The 15,569-nt window shown below is 36.2% G+C and overlaps 1 protein-coding gene across 4 annotated transcripts in view; it reads left to right on the forward strand.

The window, feature by feature from the left end:
* The window catches only part of ZNF143 (zinc finger protein 143), a 39,874-nt gene extending 24,549 nt beyond the window's left edge, over positions 1 to 15,325 (forward strand). For 2 of the 4 annotated variants that reach the window (XM_080344886.1, XM_080344887.1), the window contains exons 9-16: positions 942 to 1,017; positions 2,894 to 3,019; positions 6,004 to 6,183; positions 7,297 to 7,524; positions 8,370 to 8,518; positions 10,172 to 10,333; positions 11,168 to 11,314; positions 13,158 to 15,183. In XM_080344886.1, coding sequence (XP_080201012.1) covers positions 942 to 1,017; positions 2,894 to 3,019; positions 6,004 to 6,183; positions 7,297 to 7,524; positions 8,370 to 8,518; positions 10,172 to 10,333; positions 11,168 to 11,314; positions 13,158 to 13,241 — 1,152 coding nt within the window. In that variant the 3' untranslated portion in view covers positions 13,242 to 15,183. Of the gene's footprint in view, positions 1 to 941; positions 1,018 to 2,893; positions 3,020 to 6,003; positions 6,184 to 7,296; positions 7,525 to 8,369; positions 8,519 to 10,171; positions 10,334 to 11,167; positions 11,315 to 13,157; positions 15,184 to 15,226 lie in introns of those variants that run through there. The other 2 variants (XR_013922157.1, XR_013922158.1) reach the window with 2 other exon arrangements.
* The last annotated feature ends 244 nt before the right edge of the window (positions 15,326 to 15,569 follow it).

Genomic DNA, 15,569 nt, shown 5'->3' on the forward strand with positions numbered 1-15,569 from the left:
ACATAAATTAACAAAGAGCTAGTTGTAATGGTGCTGTTTTGTCAAATGTTTATTGGATTGATTTTACAATAAATGGCTGTCCCAAGTGCTCGGCTGAATTTGCTTCATTGTTCTGGGTAGGTGCAGGTGTGGGATCATGTTAGGCTCCTATATTGCCAACATGTAAGAAATCTCATGTTGAGATAGTTTCTACCAGTAGTGTCACAGATTTTCTGAAATGCAGTATTCACTTTATCTATTTTATTTATATGCATGACCATGCAAAAATTCCAATTTTTGAAAGATTTTACCATCATAATACAAAGTCTAACTCTTCAAAACAATTCAGCTTTCCAAGTGAAAAGCTGAAACATTTTTCTTTACAGGTGGCAACTCCTTAATTCTCTTCCTTTTTTTAAACTAAGTAAAGGAATTACTGAAACAGCGAGGATGTAGAGCTGTTCACGTGCCAGTGTAGGCTGAGATGGGGTAGACTCCTTGCAATGCTGCTTTGTCTCTGACAAAACACTCTGGAGCCAGAGGGTAATTGACTCTGGATCGTGTGTTAAAAGGGTGTCCTTGCTGGAGAGGTTTCATGCAATAGAGGAGGATCATTAGAAGCACTCAGTGGAGTCAAAAATCAGAGAGTGGGCTCTGAGATGTGTTTGGATACTGTCTTTAATGTATTTGCATGATGACAACTCTGTGTATTTACAGAAATGCGTGTTTTTTTACAAAACTGACTGAAAGGGACAAGTTAGACCTTGGAAAGAGGCATCTTTAGTCTTAGGGAAACATCATTACTGTATTTCTCTTTTTTTTTAAAAATCACCAATTTAGAAAGAAGACACTTGCTTAGGAAGAGAAGAGAAATAAAAAATATTGTATTTGAGAATGAACTGTTTCTGTGTTGCAGTAATCAGATACAACATGTCACTAAGTCATATTGGGTGTCTTGACAGGTACATGAAAGGTCACACACCGGAGACAGACCCTACCAGTGTGAACATCCTGGATGTGGCAAAGCCTTTGCAACAGGTAATCTTTTGTGGACCAGCTCCTCCCGTTTGTTAGTGTTTGTCTCTGTATAAAGTAAGTTTTTAATACAGTCTTTTTTAAACTGCTAAGTAAAGAATTTCGTTGGGAGAAGTGCAAAAAAGTCATCACTTAGCTAGTATAGCATATAGAAAGGACAGAGGATTTAACTCTCAGTTACTGAACAAGGAGTAAAGTGAAACACTTGACACTTTAATGTTCATGTATGTTACAGTCAGATTTCATATTTAAAAAATAGGCGTTTCTTAACATGAAACTAGTGGTGTAAGTTAAATGAGGTGATAATGAAAAGCTGAACCTGTTGGCTCGATGTAAATACCTGATCTTCTGTTCCAAACTGGAAAGGAACTTTGATGAAAGACGGTGTATGAAGTGGTATTTATTGAATTTGTATCAAAGAGTAACATTTCTCATGAAGTGAACTCTACATTTCATACAGACTACTCTTTTCATAAATGATGCTCTGCCTGTGATTGAATTTGATCATGCTAAATGCAATTACGAAGAATGAAACATGGAAGGAAGTAAAAGAGTAAAACTTCAAATCTTATTCTTTGAATGTAAATTAGTATGATGCTTAGAAAAGTTAGGCTCTAGTTAAGAAAAAACAACTAAGGTGTTTTTTAAAAAACTTCAACTGATGTAATAGATTTCATACTGTTTCTTTGAACAGAAACAAGCAAAAGAAATGCTGATGAGAAGTCAAAAGGGAAAAAAACACACTTAAAGTGCTGCACCTAAGTTTAGTTGCATAGTGTTTGTAAAGGGATTTCAAAACTGCATAATATAATATTCTTTTCCCTTGCAACAGAATGATGTATGCCTATAAACAGCTGTTTTGTCTGTTAATACCATATTTTTGTTCAGAGCCATTGTACCACTGTAATTCAGCGATTCTTGTCTTCGATAAAGTTCATTTTAAGTAGTGAATGCTCTCTGTTTAAATATTAAGAACTCTTCTGTGTTGGATCATGAAACTGAGTTTGTTTTAAATGTAAGATTGAATTATTTCTCAGCTTGGTATAAATGCTTTGTGTTTTTAAAAACATCAGTAATAGGAATTTCAGCTGTTTTAGGGAGAACACACTGTGAAACTGAGGCAGGTGTCATCTTCTTACAGACTGTTTCTTTGTTCTTTAGAAATCTATGCAACACTTGTGGACAGAAGTAAAATTCAGATTCACTTTCTAAAATGGCTGGTTCAGGGTTCTTTAGTCATGATCTTTTCAGGGCAGTGCAGAAAGGAAAATCTTGGTAAAATGCTCTTTATAAAATAATTTAGAGAGGGCCCAATCCAAAGTTGACTTTAGACTGGTAGACAGTTTTTGATGACAATGAGTTCCTAAAAGTAATCTTAAAGGGAATGAGTGTCCATGACTGCTATTAGTTGGCACCCATGTATGTGATGATGTTAATAATATGGTTTAAAATAATTAGAGTTTGGAGCCTGGATGGCAGTAGAGTTTTTACTGCTAACTTCATTAATGATACTGGTTTTCTTATAAGTGAATAATTAAATGTCATTTTGATGATAGTAGTGGTAAGAGATAAAAAGTGGATGGAATACAGAACATACAGCTTCCTCAGAAGACAGAACAAATATCATTGTGGTTTATCCCTTTAAAGGAAAGGAGAGGCATTATGGAAGTGTACTTTCTTCCTAAATGAAGGATGAAAGAATTTCTAATCTGTATCTGGAGTTCTGCTGCTCTGTATAGTAGAGTGAAGAGTGAAAGAGCAAATTTTACTTATCAGGGAGCTTTCTGATGGGAATGGCAAGCACAGCTTTTGATGGTGATGGTTCATGAGTATCCTAATTTTGTGTTTATACTATTATAACGTCCCTTTTGATCTTCAGGGTATGGGTTAAAAAGTCATGTCCGAACACACACTGGTGAAAAGCCTTATCGGTGCACAGAAGAAAATTGCACCAAGTCATTCAAGACTTCAGGAGACCTACAGAAACATATCCGAACCCACACAGGTACTATTATCACCCCTTTTTTGGTTGTTGTTGTTATTAATTCACTTTGGTGGATTTTTTTTTTCTCTTTGATCATTCTGTGACTTTATACTTATGAAATCAGCCTATGTATATTCTCTCTCTGAAGCCCAGTGAGCTCAACAGCATTTCAGCATGCTAAGGATTTACTGCAAATCCAGCATGCTTTTCTTGGAAAAAGTGTTTAAACATTCACATTGCTCTTGCAATTGCCCTTTGAGCAACGTATCACTTACATTGTCACTGAGTGACTTGGTGCCTTGGTTTCATTTGCAGCTGTAACAGAACAAGGAACTTTTCCTCAATAATGTGTCTTGCTTTTAGAAATGGCATCAGTGTTCTTAAGTTTTGGTGTTTTAAGATAACTTCCTTACTAGCTTCATGAAGGTAGATAGTTCTGAGCTTGTTGTTTTCCTCATTTCCCTCCTCTTCTTGCAGCAGAAAAATGAACAAAAATATAATAGAAAACCAACTGTTATTAAAATTTTTAAATGCATAAAAATATCTTGCATTTTTTTCTAAAAAAAAAGATTAATTTGAAATTCTAGACAACTTACGCTACACTCCACAAAACTCTATGGGTGCAAACAAGTTTGCACAATGTCTCCTTTGTTCCTGAGATCTCAAAATAAAAAACAAAACCAAAAACCCTTAAATGTAGGAAGAATAATCTTATCGCTGACTTCTTCCAGTCAGTATATATTTACTTGCCTGCTAGAACACCAAGTTTTTCCGCTCAACTTTCTGAATCTTAAGAGTAAAAAATAAAATTAAAAAAAAAAAAATAAAAAAAATATATATATATATATAGGTTCTTCTCACATTAAAAAGAACGGGCCGGGGGAGTGGGAGGGATAAGACCAGGCAGTAGAAATTATAAAAACTCAAGATTACATTAAGATAATTCTGTTTTCCTGGATTTCTGTATTCAAAGACAGTCTGTTGGGATTAGTGCCGTCTTGATGCTAAATTGGTCATCAGGATGAAGATATAAAAGTGTCATCTGCTTTCAGTTCTAGAAGGTAACTGTTTGATGTTATGTAGTACATCAAGTACAGACTGTGAACTGAAGGATTTCTGTAGTATGGACAACAACTTGATTAGCTTGGTTACCTGTTGTCTTCTTTATAGCCAAAGAAGTTGTATGGTAATTTAGTCGCTTAAATTGAATTTAGCAGTCGAGACAAAAGACTTGAGCCAGCCCTATGTAACCAGTTACCCATTTGAACAATATTAATAATACAATCACAGACTCCCAGCAGTCCAGGGGTGTCTTATTTCAGATTTAGGAGTAGTTGCAGGAAACCAAAGAATAAGAAGAAACTTGCACCAAGTCCTTTATGCAGATGGCTGGAGTAGCGTATGCTCGTACCCTGTGCAAGCTGGAACAACGCACCCAGCGGAGGCAAGTTTGGGCTCTGCCCACTCTTTCCCATGGCTCTGAAACCTTTTCATTCCTTTATCATGTAGCAGGGTTAGCACTTTCTTAATTTTCTGCCTGTTTTAGTCAAAAGTGATTTTTTCCATCTGTTTCAGTGGCTATCCAGTCTCACTTGCAGTTGCCATCAAACACGTGCCTCGGGTTCCTCCATGACTTCCCTAGACGTACTGGTCTGGTACCAGAAAAGCTGACACGGATGGTTCTTCATTGCTGTGGGGCAGAGCTGGAAGGCTTCTGACTGGCTTTGCATTTCTAGGGCTAAAAATCTCAGTCGCTTGGAAACAGGTCACCTTTCTACCAAGCACATTAGAAACTTTAAAGGCTGGCCTCCCCAACCGGTTGGATGACATTCTTGCAGGCATTCTTTAAAAGCAGTCTGTTTGGGTTCTAGTGCAGGGCCCGTTGTTGGGCGGGGTTGACTCTGCAACCCTGCTCCCTTGAGGCAGGATTGGAGGTCCTGCGCTGAAGCAAGGATTAGGGGAGCCATGGTAACACAACACTGAGGCGTGTACACCGAGTACACACACACTGCTTTGGCAGAAAACTGAGAAACCTTCCCAAAACAGCTGCCCTAAGGAGTGAATTATAGTTTCCTCTGCCAAGGAGCCAACTGCTTTGGAGTTTTGTGTTATTAACGTCTCTATCAGGACTTTGTGTTTTGTTTCCGTCTCTAAGTACTTGATGTTGTATGTGTAGTGGTGATCTGCCCTCTCTTGCTCTCAGACTCTTCTCTTTGGTAAGCAGTACAGTGGGTGGAATGTACTTAGCTCTAGGAAGTGTGAAATTACAACAGGACAGCATGTGAGGTGGCTCACACTTCACCTAAGTTAACCCTCTTCGTGCTCCCCTGTGTGTGCTTTGATAGATCCGAAAGGTCAGGGGTATTGGACAGGGGTTGGCTTTATCTAGTACTCATGGCGAAATGTTTTGGTACAATGATGCAAGTTATTGTGCTTAACATTACGTTACACAGCTAGACCTATTTTAAAAACCTGTGGTTTTGGGATTTGAATCTGGAGTTTCAGGGCTGTCTCTCTTTAAAAAGTTGGTTCTTCTCTTGTAAGGTTAAGTGATTTCTAGGATGAGTTTTACTGATCTGTTCATATATTGGTTATATGCTGAATCATGAAGGTATTTTTTTCATTTTATGAATTACAGTTGACAAATGTACAAATGTTATGATGCACTTGTTTTGGATAATATGTGCGTGAGTTGGGGGGGATGTTAAATACACGTTAGAATATGGACAACATGGAAGCTAATCCAAGAGACTGAGTCTGTTTTATACATCGTAAAGTACTAATCTAAATGCTTCATAATTTAGCTTACAGACTGTATGATTTTCCTGAATTTTGCCAGTTTTAGCTAAACAGTAGAGCATTTCACAGTGGTATGTTCATGGTATTTCTGGTTGAAGGTCTCAAAGAGAGAATTAGGTAGCTTTGGATTCCTATATTCACTCTAAGTGTAACTTAGGGTTTTTATTCTTTTATAACTTTTGCATATCTACCTTGGTTTTTTTCAGGTGAAAGGCCCTTTAAGTGTCCATTTGAAGGATGTGGCAGGTCGTTCACAACATCTAATATTAGAAAGGTTCACATCAGGACACATACAGGCGAAAGGCCTTATTACTGTACAGAACCAGGATGTGGGAGAGCTTTTGCCAGTGCAACTAATTATAAGAATCATGTGAGAATACACACAGGTAATCAGTGATGTTTTGTATTTTGAAGTGGATTCTGCTTGGGAGAGGCTGTGTCATTCTTGTGAACTTTGTTTTGGTGCATTATAATTGAGTGTAGTCATGTTTATATGACCTGGTTTGGGATTTTTCTTTGGGCCTCATCTCCCCTCAGCTGAGGAGAGTTAAGCAGTTGGGTTTCCCACCTTGCTGTCAAGACAGAAAAACTTTGGTTTGGATAACACATTATTTAAAACCAATGCAAAACCTTGTCTTAGTGGATGTTGGGCTAAATCCTTAATATAGTTCTGGGGCTTGCGTCCATTATGAGCTGTTTCTTAAATTAATAACAGTAAAGCATAAATCTGTGCTTAACTTCGGCTTACCACTCTGAGTCACCTTTTCATCCCAGCTGTATTTTCCTTGCTGCTGAAGTGGTGGTTAAAACCTTATTTTTATAGACTGAAGGTAAAAATACCCAACTTGATTGTCAGAGTTAGTCAGCGGAAATAATCAACACAGATTTGAAGGTTCTAAAATGTAAAAGCCAGGGATAACTGTATCATCTTGGTAGCCTTATATATTTTATAGCAGCACAGACAACTTTCTTAGAGGTATGTTTTGTATCAGATTATCTTTTTAGTTTATAATTTGGACATTTGTTTCATTCATTTTTAAATAAAAGGTGTTTTTATATGAAACATAATTGTTTAACCATATGCTTCCTATAGATTTTGTCAGAGCTTAAAGACTCAAAAGTAATTGAAATTGAACTAGTGTATCTACATACCTGATCATTGAGGAATAGTATGGGGCTTCCAGTAATAAAAGAACAAAATTCTCAATACAATGCCAAACTGACATTGCAGCTTTCAGCCTGTATCCTTCTGTCTCTATCTGAAGGATGTTTTAGATGGAATTATATAGAGAAAAAAGGGCACAAGTTTTACTGGCAGTAGTTTAAAAAGGACAGTGAGAAGCTGCATTGATAAACTTTGTGAGCTTAAGCTTCACTGTGGCCTTTGAAATTCAAGTATGGTTGGTAGTGAAGGTGTGTCACTAAATATAATTTGTTGACAATATTTTTCTCTGAATCCTGGACAAACCTCTCTTTATCGCTTTTGTTTTTCCATATAGGGGAGAAGCCCTATGTCTGTACAGTTCCTGGTTGTGATAAACGTTTTACAGAGTATTCCAGTTTATACAAACATCATGTTGTACATACTCATTCCAAACCATATAACTGTAATCACTGTGGGAAAACATACAAGCAGATTTCTACACTTGCTATGCACAAGCGGACAGCACACAATGACACAGAGCCCATTGAAGAAGAACAAGAGGCTTTTTTTGAGCCACCTCCAGGTTAGAGTTTCAGTCTTTGAATTTCTTGTAAAAAAATGGGCTGGATAATGTTTTGCTGGTTTTTGTAACCAAGGAAATGAAAGCATAGATAAAAATTTGAAGTACTTAACGAAGTGATTTAACTACTTTGTAGGACTACACTACCTTTTAGTGTAGTAAGCGACTTGTAAACAGAAACTGAGAGAGTAATTGACCGGATCATAAACTCATTTATAGCAGTTCTGGGGATGAGAGAAATTTGAGTTTCAGTTCCAGCAAACCTGCTATGAATATCAATGTGGGAAGGGACCTGAGAGAACCTAAAACGTTTGTTTGCTACCTACTGGATTTTTCTTAGGGATTTTTCTAAGAGTAGGTATAACAAAGGATAGCAAGAGTATAAATAATAAGGGAATGATAAGATTCATTTGTTGAGGTTAAACATTTATCAAGATAATGAATTTACTTAAATCTTCACACAAAGGCATCACTGTATTCTTCTGTGTGTTTGTTAATTAGTAACTCTTTTTAAAAGCTGCAAGTTTTGTTTGAATGGAACCTCTTGTACGAGAGGTTAACATTTATGAACAAATTAGAGATGTTTGCTTATAAGTTAAATGTATATTTCCTTTATGTGTAGTATTTGTGTGTGTTAAAACTCATATTATACCACATGTTCCCAAAACAACAGATTTTCCAACTTGATTTTGGTATCTTTCTTTCAGTTTTCTTATCTTCCCACTAAAATTTTTCTCTTGAAGTGTTTAAAACCTTCAAACCAGGCTGGCACTTAATCCTTGTCATTTGCTTTCCCGGCAGCATTTAGAGTGTGTAAACTATCTTCTTCCCTTCTTTGTATCAAACAGGTCAAGGTGAAGATGTTCTCAAAGGCTCCCAGATAACCTATGTGACAGGTGTGGAGGGAGAAGACGTAATTTCTGCACAGGTTGCTACAGTTACTCAGTCAGGGTTAGGTCAACAAGTAGCGCTAATATCCCAGGATGGAACCCAACATGTAAGTGACCACAGTGTTGAAAAGCTGACAAAACTATGCTGAGAATTGAGGTGTTTGCAGATATTCCATGTGCTTTCTAAAATCAGTTAAAATTCTTGATAAATACATACATGTTTTTTTTTAAAGAAAGAAGCTGCTTTGGAGCTGGATCGGGATATGTGTAGGGTTGGGCCTTCTGTGGGATTCCTAAATTAAAGCACATTTTCTGACATCCGAAACCACATTAATACAAAGCTAGATTTTTTAGCTATCTTCGTTCCCCTTAAAGTAGGCATGGGCTATTTTAGCAACTGTTATATATACAACCTAGTTTCTGCAGTTTCTCAGAATTCCCTGATCAGTCTGTTAAAAGCTCATGGTCATCTGCACTGTTGTCTTGTCTGTACGCACTGTGTGGGGGTGGGAAAGCTTTCTAGTCCAGGTGCCCACTTTACAAGATGCTTGGTAATGTGCGCTTCTTACCATTTCTAACATAAATGAGGATAAGGAATGCTGTGATATTACCTCCACTTGAAAATTCCCATGGATATATTTTTTTAAAGCTTTCACATGAAATGTCGTTTGGAGGGGATTTCAACACAACTCTCTTTGTTTAGCTAAGGCAATATGTCAAGGGTATATGGGGAAAAGTTTGTCTCAGCTGGAAAGGCAGCTGAAATGCCAGTAACATATGAAAGATACCTTCTGAATTCAAATTGGACATGAAATATTAAAGGGGGCTGTTAGATTGGCAGCCCTGAACTTTGCAACAATACTAAGTCACTGGCTTTTTTACCCTGTGAAATGAAGACCTGCGGAAGCCTTGACATGGAATTATCCCATTTATTGAAATTACCCTTCAGCTTAACTTTAATTCTGAGACATTTTATTACCTTGTAAATCAGACATCAAATCACTTATCTGATACCCTAATGCATTTATACTGGAGACATCAGTAATTTATATCATTAATTTTTAATGAATTGTTTATTTGTGGTTTAAATTCTAAGCCCTCATAGACCTCTCTAGCATTTCCATTAAGATAAAAGTACGTCAGGTGGTACTACCTTAAATCACATTGCCCATTGTGTAAGACACATGCATAGATAATCTATCATGCAGTTATTTGGGATATGATATGATTAACATGGAGTTGTAGACTCCTGTTACTGGGCACCATAATTTTATTTCTGTAAACAGATATGTGTGTCTGAAAGGTCACGGAATATTAGATCCTAATCAGTAAGATGAATGCAATGAAGGCTCTTTGTCCAAGACAGGGACTTGGCCAAAGAGTGGTGGTGATCCTCGGGGAACACATGAGCGTGCTGCTCAGGAAGTGCAATAATGGCTGCTAGATCTTATGGCCAGTATGTTACTTGTGATCATGGCTTAAAATATTTTTCCCCACTATTATGATCAAGTTACCTTTTTGAAACACATCGATATACATTTTGTTTCAACGAAGAAACTGAACTAGCAGGAGTATTTGTGCTGAACCAATTAGCAGGAATTTGTTTGATAAATGCTGTTACACTTCAGATGCATATCATAGGGTTGTTTTTTTTTCAGACCTTACTGAAAAACACATGTTGCTAAAAGCTAAGACTCAGGTATGACCTGAGCAATAATTAAGCCTCCTTTTTTTACTTCAGGAATTATTTTGTGTTTCAGGTCAACATATCCCAGGCAGATATGCAGGCCATTGGCAATACTATCACTATGGTAACACAAGATGGCACCACCATCACAGTCCCTGCCCACGACGCCGTCATCTCTTCTGCAGGAACACATTCCGTAGCGATGGTTACTGCAGAAGGCACTGAAGGACAGCAGGTAAGATATCCTGCCTACATGTGTAATGTTCCTTTATAAGATGATATAAAATAGGCACCTAAGTCATCACAGTTCTGTTGTTTGCATAGATTTATGTAAGTAAAGCAGTTTTCAACACATGGCCATAGCATTCCCCTCATAAGAGTATGACGTGTTCTGCTCCAGTGCTGTGCACCAACATATCGCAGAATGGTTTAAAAACAGTTGGCCAACAAGAAATAATTCTGAGGTACCAATGAGGTATTTCTTTTAGGAGTATGTAAAATAAGACCTAGAAATGCTAAGCACTTTCCCCAAAGCCACAAAGTAAATGAGTGGCAGAGCTAAGAATAGAATCCAGTATGAGCTGTAACTTTATCACTTAATATTATGAGACTGTAATTTACTTGGCAGATAGAAAACATTTGTGTAAGTAGATGCCGTTTTGTCTTTAATATACAAATGCAATAGCTAACATTTTTAGGACAAATATAGTGATATAATTTTTAACCTTTAACTTAGAATGCATTCCACTGTTCTAAAAATGCACACATGAAATTGAAGATACCTATTAATCACTACACTGTGTATATATAAATAATCACAGGCTTTTAGGCACATTTAGTGAACTTCTGTGCGGTTCTGAAGGTTTTTTTGTCTTGCGAGCTAAATAATAACTTTGAGAACACAGTGATGGCAACCTTTCCTAAAAAAATGTATCTTTTCAACAATGAAATTATGCTCATGAATAATCACAGTTTAAATTTGACTTTAAGTTTGAAGATAACCATCATATGAAATCAGTCACGGTAACAGATCTGTCATCAGGCTGATTCTCTTCCTTTGGGCTTGAAGGTTGCTATTGTGGCTCAGGACTTGGCAGCATTTCACAGTGCCTCCTCGGAAATGGGACATCAGCAACATGGGCACCATTTAGTGACTACAGAAACTAGACCTGTTACGTTGTTGGCTACATCCAATGGAACACAAATTGCAGTACAGGTAAGATGGTGATTAATTGTGTTTTGGGGTGTTTCTTCTGGAGCTAGAAGCTCCTAGTTATGTAACAAAATGATTCGAATAAGCTTGGCTCCTCTGAAAAAATAGTGCATAACCATATGATCTCATCTTTTAAATAATATATAGGGTTAGAAAGAGGAATCATAAGCACCCGATTTTCCAGATCTACTTGTACAACTTCCGAAAGGAGGAGGTTAGAGGAGGGCCAAAATTCAGGTCAACTGAATTGATCATGGAGTTCATCCTTCAGCATTACCTATATTGCTGATATATATAAGTCAAACTCTCAAGGGTAAATTGCTGTGAATTTATATAGATAAAATTACTGAATTTGTTATTTGAACCTTGAAATGCTAATAGCACAAAAGTATAAACAGCTATGTAGAAAGATTCATAATCGGCAGTCTCTGGAGATAGTAACCGCTTAATGCATCAGACCAGCACAGTACAGGCAGCAGTCTCTGTAAATAGTTCCTCATGTTGTCCAAACACTGTAATGAAAGAGTAATTTCTAGGTATGAAAGAGTTTAATTTAAATTGGGCTGATTTAAAAGAAGGTGGAAACCAAGCACAAATGTAACTGGAACCAAAACCTAGACAAGTATTTTTGTGAATAGTTTATTCAGAGGGAAGCCTGGCTTGACTGGAAGGTTGAATGAAATTTCTAGCACCAACAATGGCCAGTGTGCTACCCTACTCAAACATTAAATTAACTATATGTACATTTTATTTTTGTTACATATGATATGATATGATGGTAGGTTAACAGAAGCTTTTGGAAATTCTAAATCTGGAAAATTTAGTACTTTAAAAATTCATCTTTTAAAATGACATTGCAGGCAAGGGTCAAATGACTGAAGGATCTTAGGGAAATTGCCACTCCAATGACAGAAGCAAATTTTAAACTCCAAGTAAAATAAAAGCAGTTGAACTAGTTTAAATTTTGGCTTGTATAGTGGTGTCAATCCTGCAAAGTGCCTAATACTTTTGGTCTGCTTCATAGTCTTCTTGATTCTGTGCTTAACTATGAGCATGAATAAGGAAGTCCCATGGGAATGTAACGAAGCTACTTTTGTATTCAAATTCACTGTAGAACTGGGACTCAGCACTTTGTGGGATTGATCCTACTATTGCCTGAGTATCACTACAGACACATTCTGTTCTAGAGAACATGGAAAATCACAGGAACCATACATCCTGAAACAGGAGGATAATTTTCATGGATGTGATACATCCTATGAATTTCAAAGGAAGTTGAGTGTATGCCACTGTCTTGAATACGGTTTGCACGATGGCCCTTAGCTCTGACAAATACCAATATAAAAGAACATGCAAGGAGGAGATGCTCAAAAGAGTTTCTAAACAAATCAGTATTAAGCAGTATAAGTTAATATGTGTGCTTGGAAATAGCTTCAAAAAGAAAAATGCAGAAAATGCACTCACAAATTTCACTTCTAGAGGTTAAAATATTAATAAAATGTAATTCAACAGCCACCATGCTTTTGAAAGCCTTATCTTAGTTTGTTGTGTCTGCCAAGTTGAAATATCATTATGAAATGTGTTTACCCTGCAGCAGTTCTTTGAAGAAAATTTATTAAGTAGATACACAGAAACTCAGTTTAATCTGCTCTCAAGCTTTCTGAATTGTCGTGCTGATTAGATAGCTGCTGGTATATATTACCCACTAGAGGTGTTAACACACTTATCGTGCCAAAGTGGTGATCCATATCTAGATCTTTGGTTTCGTCTTTGATTTTTTTTTTTACACATTTATATCCATATGTAACATTTTTGCTTTATTTATGTTTAAATGCATTTGTTTCAGCTTGGAGAACAACAGTCTCTGGAAGAAGCCATTAGAATAGCCTCCAGAATACAACAGGGTGAAACACCAGGGATTGATGATTAACTTCTAAAACTGCAACTAGAACAATAGCGTGAAAGGTATTTTATTTAAATCAACAAAGGTCCATGCCAGCAGCAACCTGTAAAAACTTTGAAGTTCCCCGCTCATGGATACTGCGTACACATTTTATGCAAGAGCGAAGAACATTTTGTAAGTTTTGTGTACATAACCCTTGGAATGGACTGACATCATCTACTTCCAACCCTTGTATATTCAGGAATATGGAATTAGGATTATATAGTAAATTTCCTTGTTATCCTTTCATCAGATTTCAGACTGGTCTAAAAGCAAGCAAAAAATTAAATAGAAGTATTGGAATTATTTTTTAATGTCCTGTACAAATAATGAAGGCATTACTGAAGATTTCAAATGTTTAAAATACTATTAAAAATCATCTTTTCAAGAACCCTTACAAGTAATAAAGATGACAGACCCTTTTAAATTGCATTCCGTAAATGGAAAAGTCTTGAATTTTGAGCCTACTGTAAATCTTTGGGTTTTGATTTGTTTCATACAGATTTGAATACTCTTTAGATTACCCACCCCATCTCATTCATTGTAAATACAGACTGTTAATGCTGGAAGTGCTAATTATATTATCTTTAAATTGGATTATGTACAAAGGAGAAAATTTGGTTGTTCAATATTAAAGGAAGTAAATCTAATGATTTTGTTTCTTTACATATTTTACTTAAGATGTTGCTCTCAAATTATTATGCAATAAAATATAGCAAGATTGTATTGTCTAGATAGGATGCTATTGTTGTGTGACATACTGTTTTACTTTTTAATGAGACTGAAGTTCAAATTATTTATTTACGGCCTTGTATAAATTTTCCCAAAGTTTATTTATCATACACTTAAATTTCTGACATATTAATTTTAATAATAATCCACTATAGTGTATTAAGTAATTAGTGTTAAAAATTATTTTAAACATTCCAAAACACTATAAGACTGATTAAAATAGTAATTAGTCAACTGATTTTAACTAAAAAGTAAACTACCTGTTTTCAAGAGGAAAATTTTCAAATGGTGCATTTGCGGCATAAGTACAAGTACTAATAGTCTATTTTCAACAGTTCTGAGTGCCTGCTGCTACCATTCAGTCCCTAGGAAATGCTGATAATCAGTGCTTTTGAAAATCAGGACATAAGTTACTAGAAAAAAGGGATTAATTAATGATGATGTAAGTACAGTGCTCCTCTCCACCTATCATTCTGTGAAGGAAAAAATATCTGTTGTAGGGATGCCTAACACATACAGTAAAACGTAACTTTAATTGTTTTTATATGAAAAAGTGTCTTTACTATTGTCTTGTTAGTAAGCTTGTTAAGCAAGTTAAAATTTTTTGGCTTCAAGTAAGATTCAGTGCTTATTTTAGATGAGTGTCAAGAGCACTTCTGAAACAGAAGGCTCAGCTTTTACCTTCTCAAGGGAAGGATTAAACATCTTCTGGATGAAATGTTAATCAAGAAATAATTTTATAAGCATTGAGAGGTACACATTTTGCATAAAAAAATCAAGTCCATAAGTAAGTACCTTGAGGTATTTGACCTCAAAAAAAAGGCCACGTTTGAATAGAATAAAGCTAATTTACTGTGAGTTACTATATCAGTGTGGGTTGCAGCCTTTTATGTTTTTCATACAGATGACCAAATGAGAAGTGCAGTAAAAGAATTTAGTACGGTGGGATAGATGTGGACAAAGCAAAAACTATTCTCTGGATCCATGACAAAGTATAACTTGCAAACACTGAGGTTGTCTGTAACTTCTGTACAGGATTGAGGCTGCTTGCTCACTTAGGTGCCAGTTTTTCTGAAGTGTTGTAATTCTTGATATCCCATGGAGATGATGTACTATGCAAGGAGGATTAATTGCCTGTCAACTAGATCAGTTTCTTAGTACTTAATCACCTTTTAGAAATTAAAGATGTATCATTTGACATGAGTGTTCAAGGGTTTTTTTCTTAATTTCATTGCTAATAGTTTCTGGATACGATGACTGGAATGGTGGCTTTGACTTAGCAAAGAAATAACCTCAGTTTTCACTTCTCATTTCCCAGGACATTTTCTGACCACTGTGCAATGTGAGTATTCTTTCCACTTTGATACTGGTTGGTTTGCTGCAAGCCATTCAGAACTAGCTGCAGAGAAGCTGCAGTAGTTTTAAAATTCTTTCTCCTACTGGTATCTTACCAGGTTTTCTTGCAAAACTCCCAAGTCAAAGGTTGTGCTTCCATGTTTTGCTAGCTACCCCTATAAAGGAGAACAAACTTACTGAATAAATAAGGCAGATTGATTTAAGACTGCTTAGTGTTTAAAGAGAAGC

This window comes from Nesoenas mayeri, assembly GCF_963082525.1.
Source record: "Nesoenas mayeri genome assembly, chromosome: 5".
In the NCBI taxonomy this organism is placed as follows: Eukaryota; Metazoa; Chordata; class Aves; order Columbiformes; family Columbidae; genus Nesoenas; species Nesoenas mayeri.